This window comes from Pundamilia nyererei, unplaced genomic scaffold (genome assembly GCF_000239375.1).
Source record: "Pundamilia nyererei isolate P.nyererei 1_Seehausen unplaced genomic scaffold, PunNye1.0 scaffold00012, whole genome shotgun sequence".
Classification (NCBI taxonomy): domain Eukaryota; kingdom Metazoa; phylum Chordata; class Actinopteri; order Cichliformes; family Cichlidae; genus Pundamilia; species Pundamilia nyererei.
Genome location: NW_005187413.1, coordinates 4,278,016 through 4,297,459, shown reverse-complemented (window position 1 = coordinate 4,297,459; position 19,444 = coordinate 4,278,016). Strand labels below are relative to the sequence as shown.

Sequence of the window (19,444 nt, the reverse complement as noted above, 5' to 3'; positions counted from 1 at the left end):
TAAATGGGTAGGGCTTCCTTTGCAGGCATTCTCTGGTGTCTGTAATTGTGTGGAATGCGGTTGGAGCGTTTCGAGGCCAAAGGTCAGCCCCTTTGATGTGTTTCCTCTCCATTGGTCTTTGATGTTTCGCTTAAAGGATGAACGCTTTCCTGTAAAGTCATAAAAAATGCACTAAGTTCATGAATATGACACCAAATAGCAGCGCTCTGATCTGCGTAATGTGCTCCCTGATGTATGCAGTGTGTTTATACGGGGAAAAGTTGTCCATGGGGCTGAGGCTGAGAGAGGCAGTCACTATAAATTATCAGCAGCCTTGAAATACAACTAAACCATACTTTGAATTATGAACAGTAAAATAGATATATTGTTTACATGGGAGTAATTTAACAAGCTGTAGTGCTTTAAAGTAAAACAAAGGCGCTTACTGGAGCCATTTTTGTGCTAGTTCTCACATGGATTCTGTTACATTTGACTGTGTTACAGTGAGATCATATGTAGTCATTACAAATAAGTCGAGGAAACTTGGTGGTAATCTCCTATTTTTTCTAGTAAAGCCACAAAATAAGGTTATAGTTACAAATGATGTAATGTATGCACTCCTCAGAGACTGAAGAATTTATTTTGATGAGTGATGAAATTTTTCCCCCACTCAAAATGTTACGTCCGTATCAACGTTTTGGGATACGTGCTCCTCAGTTTCAGACTTTGTTTGCATTATGAACCTTTAAATGTGGGTTTTGTTGTATTCTTATATAAACTGGATGTTTGGATGTTACAACCATTTATAATTCCTCAGTTCAAATTTACCAAGTCAGAGCATTACCCCAAATGTATCGCAATTCATAAAGTGTTTGGGACAAAAAGTGAAGATAGTAGGGTGTGTTGGCAGTTTCCCTGCCATTGTTTTAGCTTCCTGACGATCCCTGACTTCAGGTGATGTAATGTTCAGGAGGCAGAGGTCAAAGGGAAGCCGAGAGTAGATGGAAATGAAGCCATTCCTTTGTTCCTTTCCCTCCCTGTTCATTCACACGGGTCTGTCCGTGGTCCACTTTTTCCTTACTCTGCAGAGCCCTAGAGAGAAGCTGATGACATGGTGAGGTGAGTCAGCAAAGTTCAAAAGCAAAACAAGCGGAATGGATTTTGGCACAGGAAACCAGAGAATTTCCAGGCTCCCCCACCTCTTCCTAGTCATGTGCTCAGGGATCTTTTAGTTAACATGTATCTCCTGGGGAAAATGTTACCTTTTCCAGGAATGCCGTGTTTCAGATCTTACTCATTGAGTACAGACGTAAGCAAAAGTTGTACCTGTTATTAGAAAATCACCTTCAAGTACAGCGCACATATGGATTCCCCAATTTTTCCAAATCATTCCAGGTTGTTAAATTTAGGTAATTACGTGTTGGTACATGGCCTTTACTATCTCCTCTCCACTGCCATATCTGCTGTGCTTGGCAACATGACAGTATGTGGTACTCGGTTCCTCTGTTAAGCCCTCGCCAGTGGCTGTCATCACATGCTCCAGGCAGCAGTGAAATCTGTGTGCCAGATGCCTCTTGCCCACTTTCTGAAGTGTGTTCAAGACATTCAAGTCTGCATGAGTGGAAGGAAACTTTAAAATACTTAAGTACCAGCAACCAAAAGACTTGAGATAATAATTTTTCACTAGTCAAATAAAAAGAAGCTTTGAAAAATACACCAGTGGTAAATTTAAAAAATATATTCATCAGACCAGTGAGATATATATATCTCAAAGGTAAATGTTATACTTGTAAACTGAACTGCACATGAAAGATGATGCACTGTGCAGCCTAAACAACCAAACTGTAAATTTATTAAAACATACTGTTGACATAAAAAAAATCACGTTTTCAGAAGAGTCTGTGGAGTCCATTGAAAGATTAAGTAAGGCTAAGTAGCAGCCAGGTGCTACTAATCAAATGCACTTGATTAACTGATTATCAGCAAGCATGAGAACCTCTATAAAAGCAGAAACTTGGACAGTTTGCTGCCACAGTCATCCTAAAATCAAATCCCTCAGCAAATTAATTCTATTGGTCAGACTGTGCAATCCTCAGAGAAATTTCAAAAAAATAAATTCAGATTGCATCTTAGACTCTACAGGTCTCGGTTAGCATGCTACATGTTAAAGTTTACGGCGCTACAATTAGAAAAAGACTGAACAAGTATGACTTGTTTAGAAGGATTCAAATCACAAGACTTGGACATGCTGTGTCCTTTGTGTCCTTTGGGCATATGAGATCAAAGTGAAGATGTCTGGCCATAATGAGTGCTGTTTGACAAAAACCAAAGCATACCAGCAGGTCACCATAGCATTTCAAAGAGGAAAGATCATTTGGAAGAACCAAACATGATTTATTGAGATAGAGAAATTAATTTATTTGGCAGTTAGACTTCAATGACCCATCATGGCAGGATGGATTCCCAGAGGTGACAAGATTTAGGACAGGACTCCCCAGAGCCTGAGGTGGAGATGGGGAGGAGGTATGAATGCATGAATGAGAATCTGAAAGGGAGAATGATGGAGAGCACAGATTTAAAACATGCAGATTGGAAGCTGATTGGGTCAAAGAAGGCGGGCCGGAAGATGATTGGAATAGAGTAATGATAACAGAAATGAGTTTGGCAATGTGAGAAAGTGGTTATGAAGTACAGACCAGAAGCGGCCAAACACTCAGAAAAGGAGGCAGATGAATGATTACAGATATTCTGTACTGAACTTATGGACGACCTTCATATGAGCACAAACACCTCATACCAACTGTCAGCACGGTGGTGCCGGGGTGATAATTGGGGCTTGTTTTGCAGGCATAGGACACTTTGCAGTCGTTGAGTCGACCATGAACTACTCTGTATACCAAAGTACTCTAGAGTCAAATGTGAGTCCAACAGCTAAAATTTGGCTGAAACTGGGTCGTGCAACAGGATGATGATCCCACGCACAGCAGGAACTCTACCAGAATGCCTGAAAAAGAAAAGAATCAAGGTGTTGCAATAGTCAAAACCCAGCTGTTTATCCGCCTGAAATGCTGTGGCTGGACCTCAAGAGAGTTGTGCAAAAATGAATCTCTGGAAACATCAACAAACAGAAGGAACATTGTAGAGCAGAGTGGGTCGAAATTCCTCCACGGAGATTAGAGAGACTGATAAAGTCAAACAGAAAACAAACACTTCACGTTACTGCTGCTACAGGTGGCTCTACAGGCTACTGGATTCTTTGGTGTACTTAGCACATTTCCAGTCTTACTGAGCGCTCAAAGAGATTTAGATATATCATGATATCATTCTCTTGGTACATTTTACTGTGTACAGTATAGAGCAGTTATGACTGAACAGCTTTGGGGTGTTTCTACAGTATTACCACCTTAAGCAAAAGATTTGAATATTTAAATAATAATAATTAAAAAAAACCCAGATGCTATATCTACTCTTTTGTTTAAGCTATTAAAGTGATCTCAATGAATAACTGAATGTAGGAAGTTTTACAGTGGGACAAGTCTCACAAAAAGAAAAGAAAATTAAAATTAACATTAAAGGTCGGCAGGTATGAGTCAAAGGGGTTTTCCTGCCCCTGTTTTTAGGTCTGAGGTCTGTTTTTAGGTTCGTGGGAAGTGTAAAGGCTATGAAAAAATGACTATTTCCTCCAAGATGGTACTTTACCAACAAGCATCTTTCCATGCTGGAACAATGTTGGCCTATACTTTTGTTATTGTTGTCAAGTTCACCTAGTGAGCACATCTGCTCAGATAACATCCATACTGTGGGTTGGCGCAGAGGTCCTGTTTGTAACCTGAATATTTTCTGAGCCTTATTTACGATAGAAATTACGTTTGTTGTGTTATAGACAGTAACACAACACACAATAATATGCAATTTTAGGCCTTTTAAGGTGGAAAATGCACTTTAAAAAACTAAATAAAAATCGCCTCCATCAGATTTCTCAATATCCTTAACACGATTGTCATGCAGCTGAAAGGTGAGTTGTAAGCATGGTCTTATATTTAGGGATGTGGTACAGTGCCCTGCTGTGACCTTTTGTAGATATTGGCATCCCTGGTTACAGTGTATCTGTTTCACGGAGAGTGGAGGCGAACTTTCTCGGACCGACCCATTCAGGCGCTGAGCCGGGACACGAGGGTTGGATTTGAGGAAAAAGAAAAACAGGACGCAATCAAAGCACGTCTCGCTAAGCTGATACTCGAAGCAGTTTGAAGTAGTGACGTGAAGAAACGAATTAGAGCCGCTGACAGATTTTTTAAAAGGATGTCCATTTCCTTTCTCCGCCCCCCCCCTTTTTCCTCAGACTGAATGGAACATCCCATCCCGAGAGTGGTTTGGCACTCGGGACTGAACGAGTTGCAACTGACAACATCGCAGGGGGTAAGTTGACTTCTGTGAGTTTTACATACCGCAAGGAGCCGGAGAGCCGAGGTTATAAGACACAGCACAGCTGCATGTGCTCCTGTAAAGTTACCCCGTCGTCTTTTTCTTTATACTGAATTTTCTTTTCCTATTTGTTTTTAAAGCAACGCCAAAACGCGGAGTGAAGTTGTAGGCTTCTGTCTTCGGGGGAATGCTTCCCCAGCCTGCCAGTAAAGGTAAGTGTGTCCATCTGTAGGGAAGCTGAAGTTGATTAACTTTACCTTTTTATCGTTGCTAATAAAAGAGCTGCAAACAGTAGTTAAATTGAAGGCAATTTATGTTAACAGCTTGCTAGAGGTAGAATCCAGTTTAAAGAAGCCTATTTTTGGATAAAAATTGTATTACCATTTTTCTTTTCTATTCTTTTATTTCTTTTCTTGTTTTTAAGAAAATATTAATAGTCTGCAGACATTTATGTAAATTAATCTGCAGTGGCAATGTCACAAAAGAGAAGCTTGTGCTTCATGTCCATGTAATTATAAAGTTGGTTTTGAATAAATAAAATGGAAACATGTTTAAGGTTTGTTTAAGAGAAAACGCCTTATTAAATGTGCATTCAGGAAACTAACATGTCATTCCCTCCTGTGGATTGTAGAGCAGAGTGTGGCAGTCCTTTTTGTCCATCCACATCTGAAGACATGTTGCACAGGACTTTGTCAGCTTGGAAAGCTCTGCTGCTGATTGTCCCGCTGTGGGATTGCCTCTTTGCTCTGGGACTGCAGCCCACGAGATGGCCACTGTATTCCCGAAAGCCTCTGCTCCTTGCTTGGAATGCCCCGATTGAAGATTGTGCCCCGCGGCATAGAATTCATTTCCAGCTGGACCAGTTCCAGATTGTGGCTACACCCAATGAGGGCTTTGTTAATCAGAATCTGACCATCTTCTACAAGGAGCGCTTGGGCTTGTACCCCTATTTTGAACAAGATGAAACACCGGTGAATGGGGGACTTCCGCAGGTGGCCAGTCGCACACGGCACCTGGAGAAAATGCCAGAAGATGTTAAGAAGTACATACGTTCAGAATGGGCCACTGGTTTAGCTGTTATCGACTGGGAGGATTGGCGTCCCCTCTGGATACGTAACTGGGAAGCCAAAGACATTTACCGCAGACATTCTGAGGAATTGGTGCGCCAGAAGAACCCAACCTGGCTTCCTGATCAGGTGAAAAAAGTGGCCCAGCAGGAGTTTGAGTTGTCTGCCAGGCTGTTCATGTTAGACACACTGAAGCAAGCTAAGAACCTGAGGCCCAACCAGCTGTGGGGTTTCTACCTGTTTCCTGACTGCTACAACCACAACTACGTGCGCACTCTGGAGAGCTACACGGGCCGCTGTCCTGATGTGGAGGTGTCTCGCAATGACCAGCTGAAATGGTTGTGGACTGAGAGCACAGCCCTCTTCCCTTCCATCTACATGAGCAGCTTGCTGCGCTCATCAGCCGCCGGACGCCAGTTTGTGCGGAACCGCGTGAAAGAGGGGATGCGTTTGGCCTCATCGGGCGATGGCTTGGCACGTCCTGTCTTTGTGTACACGCGGCCCACGTACATGAACTCCCTGGAGCAGCTGACCGAGGTGACAGTCTAACTTTGGAAACAGTGCCAGTGTTGAATTTGGTTCCTCTTCCTGGAACTTTTTTCCTGCTTTTTCCTTTAAGACACTAATGAAGTTTCGAACCAGCCATGTTACTGACTATATTCCGAAACATTTCTTCTATCTTTTTCCTGCTAATTCTTAGTAAAAGCCTGACATATAGAACCGTCACTGAGCACTAATGTTAATGCATGCTGTGTAGATTCATCTCTTATCTGCTGCTACAGTCCCTTCCTGTGCTGCTGGCATTCAGACACCCCAATACCTTTCATTTGTGCAGATTAGGCAGGATGGGTGTTGGTCAAGTTAAAAGTCACTCTAAACACCCTTATTTGCTTATAGGAGAATGAGAACAGAAGAGCTGGCCCTCTACTATCACATACAGTAGCCTATGAACCTCTGACACTTACTTAGCTGACTGTTTTCCTTTTGTTTGACCTGTAATTTTTTGCAGACTGACCTTGTGTCCACGATCGGGGAGAGTGTGGCCCTGGGAGCAGCTGGAATAATCATGTGGGGAGATATTGCTTATGCACACAACAAAGTAAGCGTCCACACATCAATTGCGAAACGAACACATCAATCACTCAGATATGGTGTATGCATTTTTTTGGAACAGATGTTATCATCTTAACTTTTGAGCTGCTCTTCTCGTCTGTGACATGCGAAGGCATTTCATACTAGGAGATATTTCTCAAAGTTCAGGGTTTACGGTTAATGTCTTTGGCCACATGATCAGGTGCTGATTAAACACATATACGCTGACTGGGGCTTTGACTTCGATTCCATTTTGGGGCATTAAATCCAAAATCTTGAAATCATCATTAAAAAAAGGGATGTTTTGCAACTGCAGCAGTTGACCTGTTTATTTATTTTTTCAAAGTTTAGTTTTCAAACGTATTGGACAAGGATACATTTGAAAAGGCTCAAATCATGTCATAATATAACAACAGACACGCAAAACTAGACTTTTGTAACGATTTGAAGTGCAAAAGGCCCAAGCATAAAGAGACTTCAACAAGACAATTTAATTTCCGCACAGTGAGCTAACAAAACTTTTTCTGTAATTTTACATGTTTATTTCTTTCAATTTAAGCCCAAACAACACTTCTATATTATGCAAAAAAAAATCTTAGATCTTTGTTGGAAGAAACACTTGTTTTAATTATATTAAAATATCTCAGGGATTAAATGTGTAGGTAAAGTTCTTTACACACCGATATAGAGGAGCTTCATTGGTCCAACCCACTTAAGATCAAAGTGGACTGTTCAATGTAAAATCATTTTGACATCCGTCGATTAGAGTGACTGTTAATCTAGCAGTCCCCAGCACCACTGGATGTAACTGAGTACATTTACTCAGGTACTTTATTCAAAATGAATGTATTTGTACTTTAAGTATTTCCACACAGCGTCCTGCTTTTACTCCATTACGCTTAACCAGCTTGGATAAATAATCTCTTTCACGCCTCCAAGCTATAAAAATGCATATTCCAGACTATTGATGCTCAGATCACACCTATTTTATACTCTTTACACTGGCTCCCAATAGATTTAGGATTCTGGCATTTGCATACAGAACACTTTAGTTATCCCAGCTGCTCGCTGTCTTCATTCACAAGCTCAGAATCTGTTGTTCTGCGTACGTGACTAAAGACTAGGTAGAAGAGAGCCGTTCACTCTGTGGCACTACATGTATAATTATTATTGTTATTACTCTTTTATTATAAAATACCCATTTTATGGGCTATTATGACACTTAATTTTCCTATTTATTGTACTCTTTGTTGTGTAACAGCGCTTTGTGACATCTTTCTGTGAAATACGCTTCATAAATAAACTTGTGCACACAACCAAAGTAAGCATGCACACAACGATTGTGAAATTAAACACATCACTTGGATACGTCGCATTTATTTTTAACCACAGATGATATCATCTAAACTTCTGAGAGCATGCTGATTAATAAACAGCCTTTACTCACTTACAAAGTGTATTTATGGCAATTTGTACTCCATACCAGAGCTTTAGTTACTTCATATTTTTCAGATTAATTGCGCAGTACTTGAAGATTTCATGTATCCACTTATTTTTTCCCATAGACCACCTGCTCTGATCTGGATAAATATCTGCGGGGCACACTGAGTCAGTACCTCCTGAACGTTTCCACGGCAGCAGAACTATGCAGCCAGACCCTTTGCGGCTCTCACGGGCGATGTCTGCGCAGAAACTCGAACAGCGACGTTTACTTGCATCTGAATCCCCTCACTCACGACATCGTCGAGAAGAACGGCAAGCTGACGGTCACCGGTGAGCTCGGCAAAGCAGACGGGTTAAGTTTTGAAGCAGACTTTCAGTGTCAGTGTTACAGCGGGTATCAGGGGGAGCTCTGCGATCAAACAGACCCGCTACACCAAAAAGGGACGGCGACTCGAGCCACAGCAGTGGCTCTGCAGTGTTTGATCTTACTGATTGTCTGCCTGCTCATCTGTTAATACCTATTATGTAACTGTAAAAGTCTAAAAGGAGCACAAGAGGAGAGGTGAAGGGAAGATAGGCGTGTGTGGTTTTTTTCTGTTGCTGTATATCGTAAGAACCGCTGTGGAAATTCCAAGGTAGTGTTTGTTTCTAACTTTTAATCATTTAAAAAAAGAAAAAAACTTGCTGGAAATGACCCTGTTTACATTGTCCTCTCACTCGCCGCTTGCCAAGGTGTCCATGCTTCTTGTAGAGAGGATGCTTCTGTGGTAAATGCTGCGAATGAGTAAATGTATGTGGTGAAAGTGGAAAACGATTCACTTAAATCTGATAACAGCACAATATATTTGAAGTGCCTAATTTCTTTTAAATCTTCTTTAAATTGGCCTCTTTCTGACATCTGATGTGTTTATAGAGTCATTCGCAGTGTTATTATTTATTTGAATGTATTTTTTATACGATATTATTGTCCAAAACATGACTACTACTTTTTTAAAAGGGTGACACATCTCCACTCTACGAGCCTCATGTTTCAGTGGCCTTTTGACTCCAGAAGCACAGTGTTTCTCATATTGATGTCTCTCATACAAAAATGGCATTTGTCGGTGTAAATAAACTTCTTTGTTGAGGTTGTTGTGTTTTAATTTAAGGCTGCCTAAGTGACACTGGGCGAGGGGCCATGGTCACAACTGACACAGGAGGGAGAACTCAGGTGTATTAGTGGTTTATGGGGAGGTTCAGGTTTTGCGCAGGCGGTTTGTGCAGAAAAGCCATTCAGGCTCAGACAAATATAGCATCTCCAATCAGCCTAAGATGAATGTGTTTGGACTGTGGGAGGAAATTGGAAAGCTCCAGCTAACGTGCAAGTTCAAACCCAGAACCTTCCGGTTGTGAGGCCATGGTGCTAACCGCTGTGCCAGCCAGTTTTGGATAAATAAACTGCTTTATCGTGCTTTGTGTGTATTTTTAGTAAAGTAAGTGTGACGCTTTTCTTTTTTTTTTGTAACTACATAAGGAGATAATATAGCTGAGATATGGTTTTGGGAGTAATACAGGCATGATTTTGTTGTCAGCAGTTGAGAGTGAAGCCTCTGCGGGAAGCCTCTGTGGCCAGGGGAGTCCGAGCCAGCTAGTTCTCAGGGATTGACTCATTTTGCCAGCAGCACCCTCATACCCCCTTCCCCATGTAATTGTAGGTTTTCGTTAACCACTGGTTATTTTTATATGCTTTTAAGAGTTGAGCAAAGCACGCATTTAAATTGCAAGGTGGAAGAGTTCATTATGGCTTCGCTTGGTGGTTTTTCAGAAAACGTCAAGCTTTCTTAAGTCCCCCAATAAACTGTTGATTGTCATATTTATATTCTTTTTAAATTCAAACAATCTGAAAACTGTTTTCAAGCTGTACAGTGTGATGGGAGGAAGTGCTAACTTGCCTGTGACTTTAAATCTGTGTTCTCCATAGAATGATTTGCATGTCTCTTGTTATTGGTTGTTGGAGGTCCTGTGGACACTTCTAATTGGTTCAGCGTTTGTTACTTCCCATTTTTCCTGAATATGTGTTTCAGATCATGAGACTTGTGGGTATTTCACAAGGCCACACGCTCCAATCCTTCTCTACTTATAAAGTCGGTGAGTCAGTGTTTGCAAGCTTAATGTTAGTTAATTTCACACATTATTTTGACACTAGAGCCTGTTATTTCTAGCCAAGTTTACTGCATTACACAACATCTGTAATGATCAGAAAGCTTTTGGCGTGTTAAAGGTGTTTGAAAAGTATCAAAGAAACAAGTAGTAAATAGACACATTTAAAATTCCTGGCTCGTAAACAGTAGAAACTCTTAAAACTCTTATTGATTTGATTTCGCCTTACAACTGAAAAAGCTTTGTTTAAACAAATAGCAACATTTTGCAATATGCTCTTAAAATTTCATAATACTGCTGGGTAACATAAACACTGTTTCCTTCCTGCCAGGGATGAGGTCCTTGAAGCCTGCGGTGCTGCTGCACTTAATTCTGATCAGCCTCGTCTCAGGGCTGCACTATCCAAATTCACCTTTTTCCAAAGTACCTTTCCTGACTGTGTGGAACGCCCCAACTGCCAAATGCCTCTCTCAGTATGGCGTTAACCTTGACCTGGGGATGTTTAACATTGTCCACAACCAGAATCAAACCTTTATGGGTCAGAACATAACCATCTTTTATGATGATAAGCTTGGTCTGTATCCAAGGTATTCCCCCCAGGGAGAGGCTATTAATGGCGGGGTTCCACAAAACAGCAGCCTTGACAAACATCTCAAAGTTGCCAGGGAGAATGTAAACACCTATATCCCTGACAGGGGTTTCCCAGGCCTGGGTGTGGTGGATTGGGAAAGTTGGAGACCTGAATGGGAGAGAAACTGGGACACTAAGAAGATATACCAGGATGGGTCAAAAGCACTAGTGAGGTCTAAGCATCCAGACTGGAGCCCCAAACAAGTAGATGACGCAGCACGCATGGAGTTTAGCAAAGCTGCGAGGAATTTCATGGAGGAAACTCTGAAACTGGGGCAGGCGGCAAGACCAGATGGTTTGTGGGGCTATTATGGTTTTCCAAACTGCTACAACTACTACAGCAACAAAAGCACAGGCTACACAGGGGAGTGTCCAGCTGTGGAGTTAAAGAGAAATAACAGGCTTCTATGGCTGTGGAGCACCTCCTCTGCTCTGTATCCCGACATCTATCTCAGCATCCAGATGCAAAGTCTCAGCAGAGAAGTGCTCCTCTACTGCCACCACCGCATCCTGGAGGCAATGAGAGTAGCGGATCAGGTGACTCCGTTCGCACCGCCCGTGTACGCCTATGCTCGCATCGTCTACACATACACGCTGGAATTTCTCTCTCAGGCAAGAATCAGACGTTTCAACTCCAACATTCTGTGTCTGTCGTGACTGGGGCTGCGTGTTTTGCTCACCTCTCTGTTTCTGTCTAACAGGAGCACCTGGTCTACACTATCGGAGAGAGTGCCGCTTTAGGCTCTGCTGGTGTAGTTCTTTGGGGTGACCACGCTCTTTCTAAAACTCAGGTACAATAACTGACTTGTCCATTTGATGTAATTGGCTGTAATAGTGAAAGTGAGGATGTTACATTTCTCACTGATGCCTACAAGGGTCTTTGTTTTATAAGTTACGCTTTTAAAAAATTTTGAAAGTTACACACAGGAAACTGTATTGCACAAAAATTACTGAAATGAAAAAGAAAAAAACTTACTTTAAAACGTCCTTATTTCATATTCAAGCTCTTTAGTTTTAAGGTCTGTTTGGAATCGCTCCACTGTATATTTCATTTGATACATCTCCGCAACAAGGCCTCTCAATCCTGCTGAACACACACAGTACTGGTAAAAAAGACAGTACACCCTTTTTCAACCATAAGGATTTAAGTTTCAGGACATATTCAAATCATCCCGCTCTTAGCAGGTCTTAAAGTTAAGTGAATACAACCTCAGATGGAAAACAAGATATGATATATTGCACCAGGTCATTATTTATTTAACAAAAACGAATCCAAAATGCAGAAGCAGTGTGTGGAAAAATACAAAATATCCTTACTGCTACCTAAGAAATTGAGATGGAGAATAAACTTACACTTGATTAGCTGATCATCAGCAGTGTTGGGAAGGTTACTTTTAAAATATATTCCACTACAGATTACAGATTACATGCCCCAAAATGTATTTTGTAATATATTCTGAATACTTTGGATTACTTGATATATCATCATGCTTTTTTTTTTTTTTTTTACAACTACATGAATGTATTGCTGTGTGATTTATTACTATTACTGAAGACTACTCGCCATACCAATACCAACTAGATTTTTAAATCTTAATATAAAATGAGTAACAGTAGGGTGGACATTAGGGTAAGGCTGCACTTTTTGCAGCGATCTCGTATAGAAAACTATTCCACGCGTATATAAAACAGGTCTGCGTCTCCGAACCGTATTAAGGGGACCTCTGGCTAATACGTTAAGTTTTGGGCTCATAGACGAAAACTCGCTTGACTTTGTTGTCTGGGTCAACTTTGCTAGCGAGAGACAGAGAGAGGCGCTGAAAGGCTGCTCCAATGGAACTTATTCTTTCGGAGGAAAACACGAACACGGTGTACAATTGAGTCTTAATATCTTATTTACAACTGGGCTCGTCAGGCACTCTTTTTGGCTGTAGTGGTTATTATTATATTTACATGCTTCCAGCTCCCGTTTCTGCTCAATGACAACTCGTACTTTTCGACTATCCTTTTTCTCCCTCCTCGCGCTCACAGATACATAACGAGTATGGCAGTCCATTCTCCCTGCAGCACGGACTACACTGCCCATGAGGCTACATTCTTTAGGGCGATGCCTGTAACACTCTATTGCCTTCATATTAAATCATTTTTGTGAATAATTTTTGTAAAATAATTCTTCACGTCATTATGTGGGCCGCAAATAGAGGTGACATGGGCCGCCAGATTGACAGACAGGCATAAGAGCCTCTAAATAGGCTACGTGTGTTGTTTAGGTTTCCTCCGGTGTGGAATTACCAAAAATAGAGAGAGCATAGCCTAATATATGAAACAGGAAAAGACCGCCGTGTAATCCATTTATTTCAACAAAGTAACTGTATTCTGAATACCACCCTTGTAACTGTAATGGAATACAGTCACTCATATTTTGTATTTAAAATACGTAACGGCGGTACATGTATTCCGTTACTCCGCAACACTGATCATCAGCAAGCGTGAGCACCTGTGTGAAAGCAGAAGTTTTACCAATTTAATGGTCTGGAGCAAGACCCAGAGGTCAGACTGTGCAATGCTGATAAGAAAAATCGCAATAAAAAACTCCTGAGCTTCATTTCAGACTTCATGGGCTTCCATCAGCTTATTAAATGTTCAAGTTCATGACTGTGCAATTAGAAAAAGACTGAACAAGTATGGTTGTTTGAAAGGGTTGCTAGGAGTACCTGTTCTCTCTTTGAAAGAATGTTTCGGCATGTTCGGCATGTGCCCGCAAACCACGTTGAACTGAAGCAACATTGTAAAGAAGAGTGGGCCAAAATTCCTCCAGAACCATGTGAGAGACTGCTAAAGTCATACAAACAAAGCTGTTTCGGCATGTTCTGGAACAACGTCCTTGACGGATTGTTAAAACCACACACCGCATATCAGCACAAATACCTCACACCAGCTGTCAGGCACAGTGGTAGAGGGGTGATTCGACACCTTGCAGTCACTGAGTCGATCACGAACTCCTCTTCACACCAAAATATTCTAGCGTCTAAAACTTAGTTGAAACTGGGTCATGCAACTGGGCAATGATTCCCAGCAAGGCAGCAATCTCCTACAGAGTGGCTGAAAAAGAAGAGAATGAAGGTGTTGCAATGAGAATTAAGAGAGCTGTAAACAAGTGCCCGCAAACCACATTGAACTGAAGCAACATTGTAAAGAAGAGTGGGCCAGAATTCCTCCAGAAGCATGTGAGAGGCTGCTAAAGTCATACAGAAAGCTATTACTTCAAGCTACTGCTGTTAAAAGTGGTTCTCCAAGCAGCTGAATCGTGGGGTGCACTTAGCTTTTCACACGTGTCTTCTGCATTTCGCTTTAGTTTTGTTAAATAAACAACATGGTGCAATATGTCACATGTTGTTTTTCATCCAAGGTTGTAGTTACGTGATTTTAAGACCTGCTAATGTCTAGATAATGCTTTTATCCTATCCTGATATTTAGAAACCTCAGAAATGTCAGAGGGCGTACTTTCTTTTTTAATGTGACAAATATGTGGTTTCATTTTATAAAAGGAGCTCTCTGCACAGCTGGACACTGATATTTGGCAAACATTACTCAGATGGGAGTAAATGAAGCATTTACTGGAGATTTTTTTTCAGCTGCAGATTAAAGTGGTTTAAACAACAGGTCTTTTGTATATGGGACTGAGTCAAAAGAAGCCAGAGCGCTTGTTTATGTGTTCATGAGCATCACCGGGTAAAAAACAAGGTGGCACATTGTGTTTTTAACAGTCTATTGATGATGATGCTAGAGTGGCGCTTTTCTCAGCACCTTTTGCTTTGACCACTGATAATATCTTTAACAGTCTTCATGTATTTTTTTCATGCTGAGTAAAACAGGACATGTTACCTGCTCTGAAATACGTCTTTGTTCATTTTGTAATAGCTTTAGACTAAATAACATATTCATGCTGTTACCTGAGCATGCATATAGCTTAAAGATTCTGTTATGTAAAGTTGCATTAAAGCTTTTATTGGGCATTCTTCTGCACATCCCTGGTTTATCATATCCTGTTTCTTTCCTGCTTTCAGGCTACCTGTGCTGCCGTCAAGTCCTACATCGATAACACTCTGGGTCCTTACCTGGTAAACGTAACATCAGCGGCTACGCTTTGCAGTCAGACCATGTGTTCCTCTCATGGACGATGTCAGAGGAAGGATCCACAGTCGAAGGCCTACCTCCACCTTGACCCTGCCTCGTGGAAGGTGGTGTCCAAGAGGAAACCAAATGGATGGAGGAAATACAGAGTTTTAGGACATTTGCAGCCACGTCATGTAAAGCTAATGGAGTCTGAGTTTCAGTGCAGGTGTTACGCTGGATGGAGGGGTCAGAGCTGCTCTGAGCCTGTTCAGCTATAAGACTTAGGCACTTTTGAAACTAGTAGCTAATTAATGGCTTCTTAGCAGTGAATGTATCAAGATACACTAAGACACTTTATTAGGTACACCTGGTTAGTACCTGGCTGGACCCTCTTCTGCCCGAATTCTTTGTGGCATAGATTCAACAAAGTGCAGGAAACATTCCTCAGACATTTTGGTCCACACTGACACGATAACATCACACCGTTGCTGCCGGTTTGTCACCTGCACATTCATGGTGCAAGCCTCTGATATCACCACATCCTAATGGTGCTCTTTTGGATTGAGATCTGGTGACTGTGGAGGCCGTTTGAGTGCACTGTCATGTTCAAAAAACTAATTTGAGTCGATTTGAGCTTTGGGATATGAAAGCATCTATCAGAATATGAATACACTGTTGTCATAAAGGGATAGCTATGTTCAGCAACAGTACTCAGGTAGGCTACGGTGCCCAAAATGTGCTAGGAGAAAATCCCTCACACCACTATTTCATCACCACCAGCATGAGCCGTTCATACAAGGCAGGATGGATCCATGTTTACATGTTGTTTACACTGACTGTACCATCCCAGTTTCACAGCAGAAACTGAGCCTTGGCAGACCAGGCAAAACTTTTATAATCTTCTATTGTCCAACTCTGGTGACCTTATTCGAATGGTACCCTTAGTTTCCTATTCTTAGCTGAGAGGAGGAGCACCCAGTGTGGGCTTCTGCTGCTGCTTCTTCTTCAAGATTTGATGTGTCATGTGTTCAGAGATGTCCTTCTGCATACCTTGTGGTAATGAGTTGACCTCTGACCTCCAGTATCAACAGGAAATTTTCCCCCAGAGTAACTGCTGCTCACGGGATATTTCCTCTTTTTCAGATCATTCTCTGCAAACCTTTGAGATAATTGTGTGGGAAAATCCCAGAAGATCAGCAGTTTCTGAAACGCTCAGGCTAACCTATCTGGCACCAACAACCATGCCATGTTCAAAGTCACATAAAATCACCTTTCTTCCACATTCCGATGCTCAGTTTGAGCAGCAGGTCGTCTCGACCGTGTCTGCATTCCTAACGAGGCATTATCCCATGCATCAATAAGCTGTTAGACAGATGTACCTAATAAAATGTCCGGTGATTGTATATTATTATTTGAGTGACAGAAATCAGCTTTAAACTTTTATGCAAGTACAGTTTTTACAGAGGGTTTCCTCTACTGCAGTATTTTGTTTTATTACTTTGAACTTTTCTTACTTTGTCCATAATAAGGTTGGGCACAGAGTCTGAATTCAGTGCTCGCTTTCTGTTCTTTAATGGTATTTTAAGGCGTGTTACTAGGGGTAAAAAAAAAATCTCAGCTTATCAGTGAAGGAGCGCTGGTGTCCAGCAGCTGAACAATGCAGTATTTGTATACTCAGAGACATTCTGATTTCATTTAGGGAAAAGGTTTGATTGCAACTCCGTCCTGTATTCACGTGAAACAAAGAAGCAAGAAACAACTTACTGTCAAGACTGAGCAACAATTTAAAGTTGAAATATTTAAATACATTATTATGAGTTCTTTGGGGGTAAAAACAGTTACAAATTAGTGCTCAGAGAACACTATTATAATCTCTTTAAACATTTGTGCAAGGACCAATTAATGCATGAAACCTGCGGGTGTTCTCCTGGATTTTAAACGTCAGAACTGGATGATCATGGCTGCTGTAGCACCATCTCTCTTTTCCTTGATAGTTTATTTCCATAATAAAGTCATATATATATTTGATACTTTACATTAGCGTCTCTTGAAATATCATTTCTGCACATTAAACCTGATCTCACCAGCATTCCCAATGTTGGTGGAACTACTACATGTTGATAGTGCATGATACCAGACCATGGACTTGCTCACCTAAATAGTCAAAAGAAGGAACACTAGAGTCCTACTCAGACAGCTGCAGGGCAGGGCTGCGGCTGCAAGAATGCAATAAAATACAAGTTGAAGGAGCTCATCGCAGTTTTCTACCAGGAATATGAGATCAGAGACGGTGCACTCGTAAAGTGAAGTAATTGTGACCCCAACTGCTGATTAAAATCAATCAACTGGAACCAAGAACTACTCACAGAATGTGTTTGGTTCTTCCAAAAGGTTAAAATAATGTGCAGAAAAACTGAAAATCCATCTCACAATATAAAACTTATTTTGTGACGAGTATGGAACACATCAACATTAATAATGTTAGAAAGTACATCGGGGCTCTTTGTTTTGTAGTTAACATTTATGCTTTCTCTAAACTTTTCTATGTAAAATTTATACATTTATACATTTATACCAGCAGGTGGTGTTGCTGGACAACTTACTAACAGCAAAAGGGCATCAGACATCAAGGTCAAAGCTCTGAGTGCTAGTAATAACTGAAAAAGTCAAATAAAAGCAGAAGTAAAGCCCGGTTTGGCTGTGTATGTCAGGTTCTGATAAGTTTACATCCGTGCTGTGCAACAGCTGGGGTGCCCACTATGAACTGAACCCGCTATAACACAGAAGCAAAGGGAGCAAAGAGGTGACCTTGATTGATTTAAGAGTGGCATGTACAATTCTGCCTTATCTGATAGAAACGGCTGCCGCAAACTGGTGTCACTGATGGTAATTTCCCTCCTCTGTCCCCCGAGGCTCAGTATACCAGAAGAATAGACTCCTACAAGGCCCCACTGTTTCCCATTTCCGGCTTTATCATAACTGGCTGGATTGTGAGGAAATGAGAAGAAGATGGGTGCTTATTTTGAAGGCGCTGGTGAGTCTGTGCTTTTTGAACATCATTTTGGCCTTCATAGGTCATTTTGCAGTTGTTTTCTAAAGAAGACAGCTGCCTCGACTGGTTTTCAGCGACCAAGGACAAAATTGAATCTATCTCCTTAAATGCTGTGTTTACCTTATAATGACAGTCTATAATAACTGGTGGTGACAGTGGGAAGGAAAAACTCCCTTTTAACAGGAAGAAACCTCCTAATGATTACATGAATAAACCTAAATGCAAGTTTGAAGTCCGGCCTTAAAAGTAAAGGTCATTGTATCAAAGTCATTTAAGTATAAGAAAGAAAAATCTGATTCAAAATAAAGTCTTGAATTTTAGGCAGACTTTTACACAGTGTTACCATCCCTCCATTTTTCTGATTAAACCATAGTTGTGCTGGTTCTGATCCCCAAAACCCTTCTTTGCTAAAGTTATACAGGTCATAAGTCCTTCACTTTATAAACAGCCTTTTCAAAACCTTAAAAAACAAAAAAAAACAAAGACCCTTTAAGTATCTGTACATTCACGGAGGCCGTTCTGATCACTTTATCTGCTTCGAGTGGTCGTTTCCTCTTCCTACACCCTCCATCAGGTCTCTCAGGCCCTCTATTTCTCTATCCTCTCATCTCTGCATTTCTTCATTTTGGCGTCTCGCTCTGTCACCCTTTCATGGTCACGTCTCCCCTTCCCCTGCTGCTCGGTCTAGAGATCGTCTCGCTTGCGCTCGGTTTAATAACTGTTTTGTCACGCTCGGTCTCTGTGTCCTTCAGAGGAGTCGACTCTCTGATCAGGTTTCTTAAAGATCTGATGCGCACTTGTTTACATGATTTATGTGTGTATATGCCACCCCGGCCTCGGCATTGTGCACTCATCGGGCTGTTAAATGCTGAATAGTCACCGTGAGAATGTGAAGAGAAGAATGATGCCACATTAATGTGTGCGTGATAAATCTGCGTGCTTAACAAACAGCTGAAGTCAGGGGAAACATGGATTCTGGTGCTGTGTATAGGGGGAGGGGAAAGTGCTATGTTAGAGAGCAGAGGGAGGAGTTTGGGTTTGATGGAAGGGTCAACAGAGAACAAGTAGCACTGATTTCTTTGAACCCTAATTATAACTAAGAAGTAATCATAGCCATGACGAAGGTTTGTTTTTCTGCAGAAATATGAGCATTTAATTTTTCCTACCATTAAGCAAATGGCTTTCCAGTCTAAACTTGGCTACAGAATAAAAGCTTCTTTTTTAAAATTTTTTTGAACCAACATTGTTACTCAACATTGTTACATTGTTACCCTATTTAAATATATAAATGCTAGTTTGTTTCATTTGAAAGACTTGGTACCAAATATGCAGTGACTTTTTGGACTCTGAGCAGTTTTTTTAAATTGTTTTTTTTAAAGATTTGTAATGCATTAATTTGTGATCTTGTCAACAGAGCTGCTTTTTATGTCAGAGATTTTATAAAAATCAAGTGTTGACAAGCAGCACATGAACTTTTATATCCTTTAGGCAAACAGCACCT

At 41.1% G+C, this 19,444-nt stretch overlaps 2 protein-coding genes across 4 annotated transcripts; both read left to right on the top strand.

Moving 5' to 3' along the window:
- The first annotated feature begins 4,290 nt into the window (after positions 1 to 4,290).
- Positions 4,291 to 9,132, top strand: hyal2a (hyaluronidase 2a). 2 transcript variants are annotated; one of them, XM_005724561.1, is made up of 5 exons: positions 4,291 to 4,398; positions 4,545 to 4,616; positions 5,036 to 6,008; positions 6,481 to 6,570; positions 8,129 to 9,132. In XM_005724561.1, exons 3-5 carry the CDS (start codon positions 5,079 to 5,081, stop codon positions 8,519 to 8,521), a joined length of 1,413 nt encoding a protein of 470 aa, XP_005724618.1. In that variant the 5' UTR covers positions 4,291 to 4,398; positions 4,545 to 4,616; positions 5,036 to 5,078; the 3' UTR covers positions 8,522 to 9,132. The 2 variants fall into 2 exon arrangements, with proteins under 2 accessions (XP_005724618.1, XP_005724619.1); XM_005724562.2 differs by having other exon boundaries at positions 4,389 to 4,449.
- A 57-nt stretch (positions 9,133 to 9,189) lies between these two features.
- hyal1 (hyaluronidase 1) lies at positions 9,190 to 16,063 on the top strand. Of its 2 annotated transcripts, none has more exons than XM_005724559.2 (4): positions 9,190 to 10,133; positions 10,477 to 11,387; positions 11,477 to 11,566; positions 14,843 to 16,063. In XM_005724559.2, the coding sequence occupies exons 1-4, from the start codon at positions 10,073 to 10,075 to the stop codon at positions 15,167 to 15,169; spliced, it is 1,389 nt and encodes a 462-aa protein (XP_005724616.1). In that variant the 5' UTR covers positions 9,190 to 10,072; the 3' UTR covers positions 15,170 to 16,063. The 2 variants fall into 2 exon arrangements, with proteins under 2 accessions (XP_005724616.1, XP_005724617.1); XM_005724560.2 differs by having other exon boundaries at positions 10,102 to 10,129.
- The last annotated feature ends 3,381 nt before the right edge of the window (positions 16,064 to 19,444 follow it).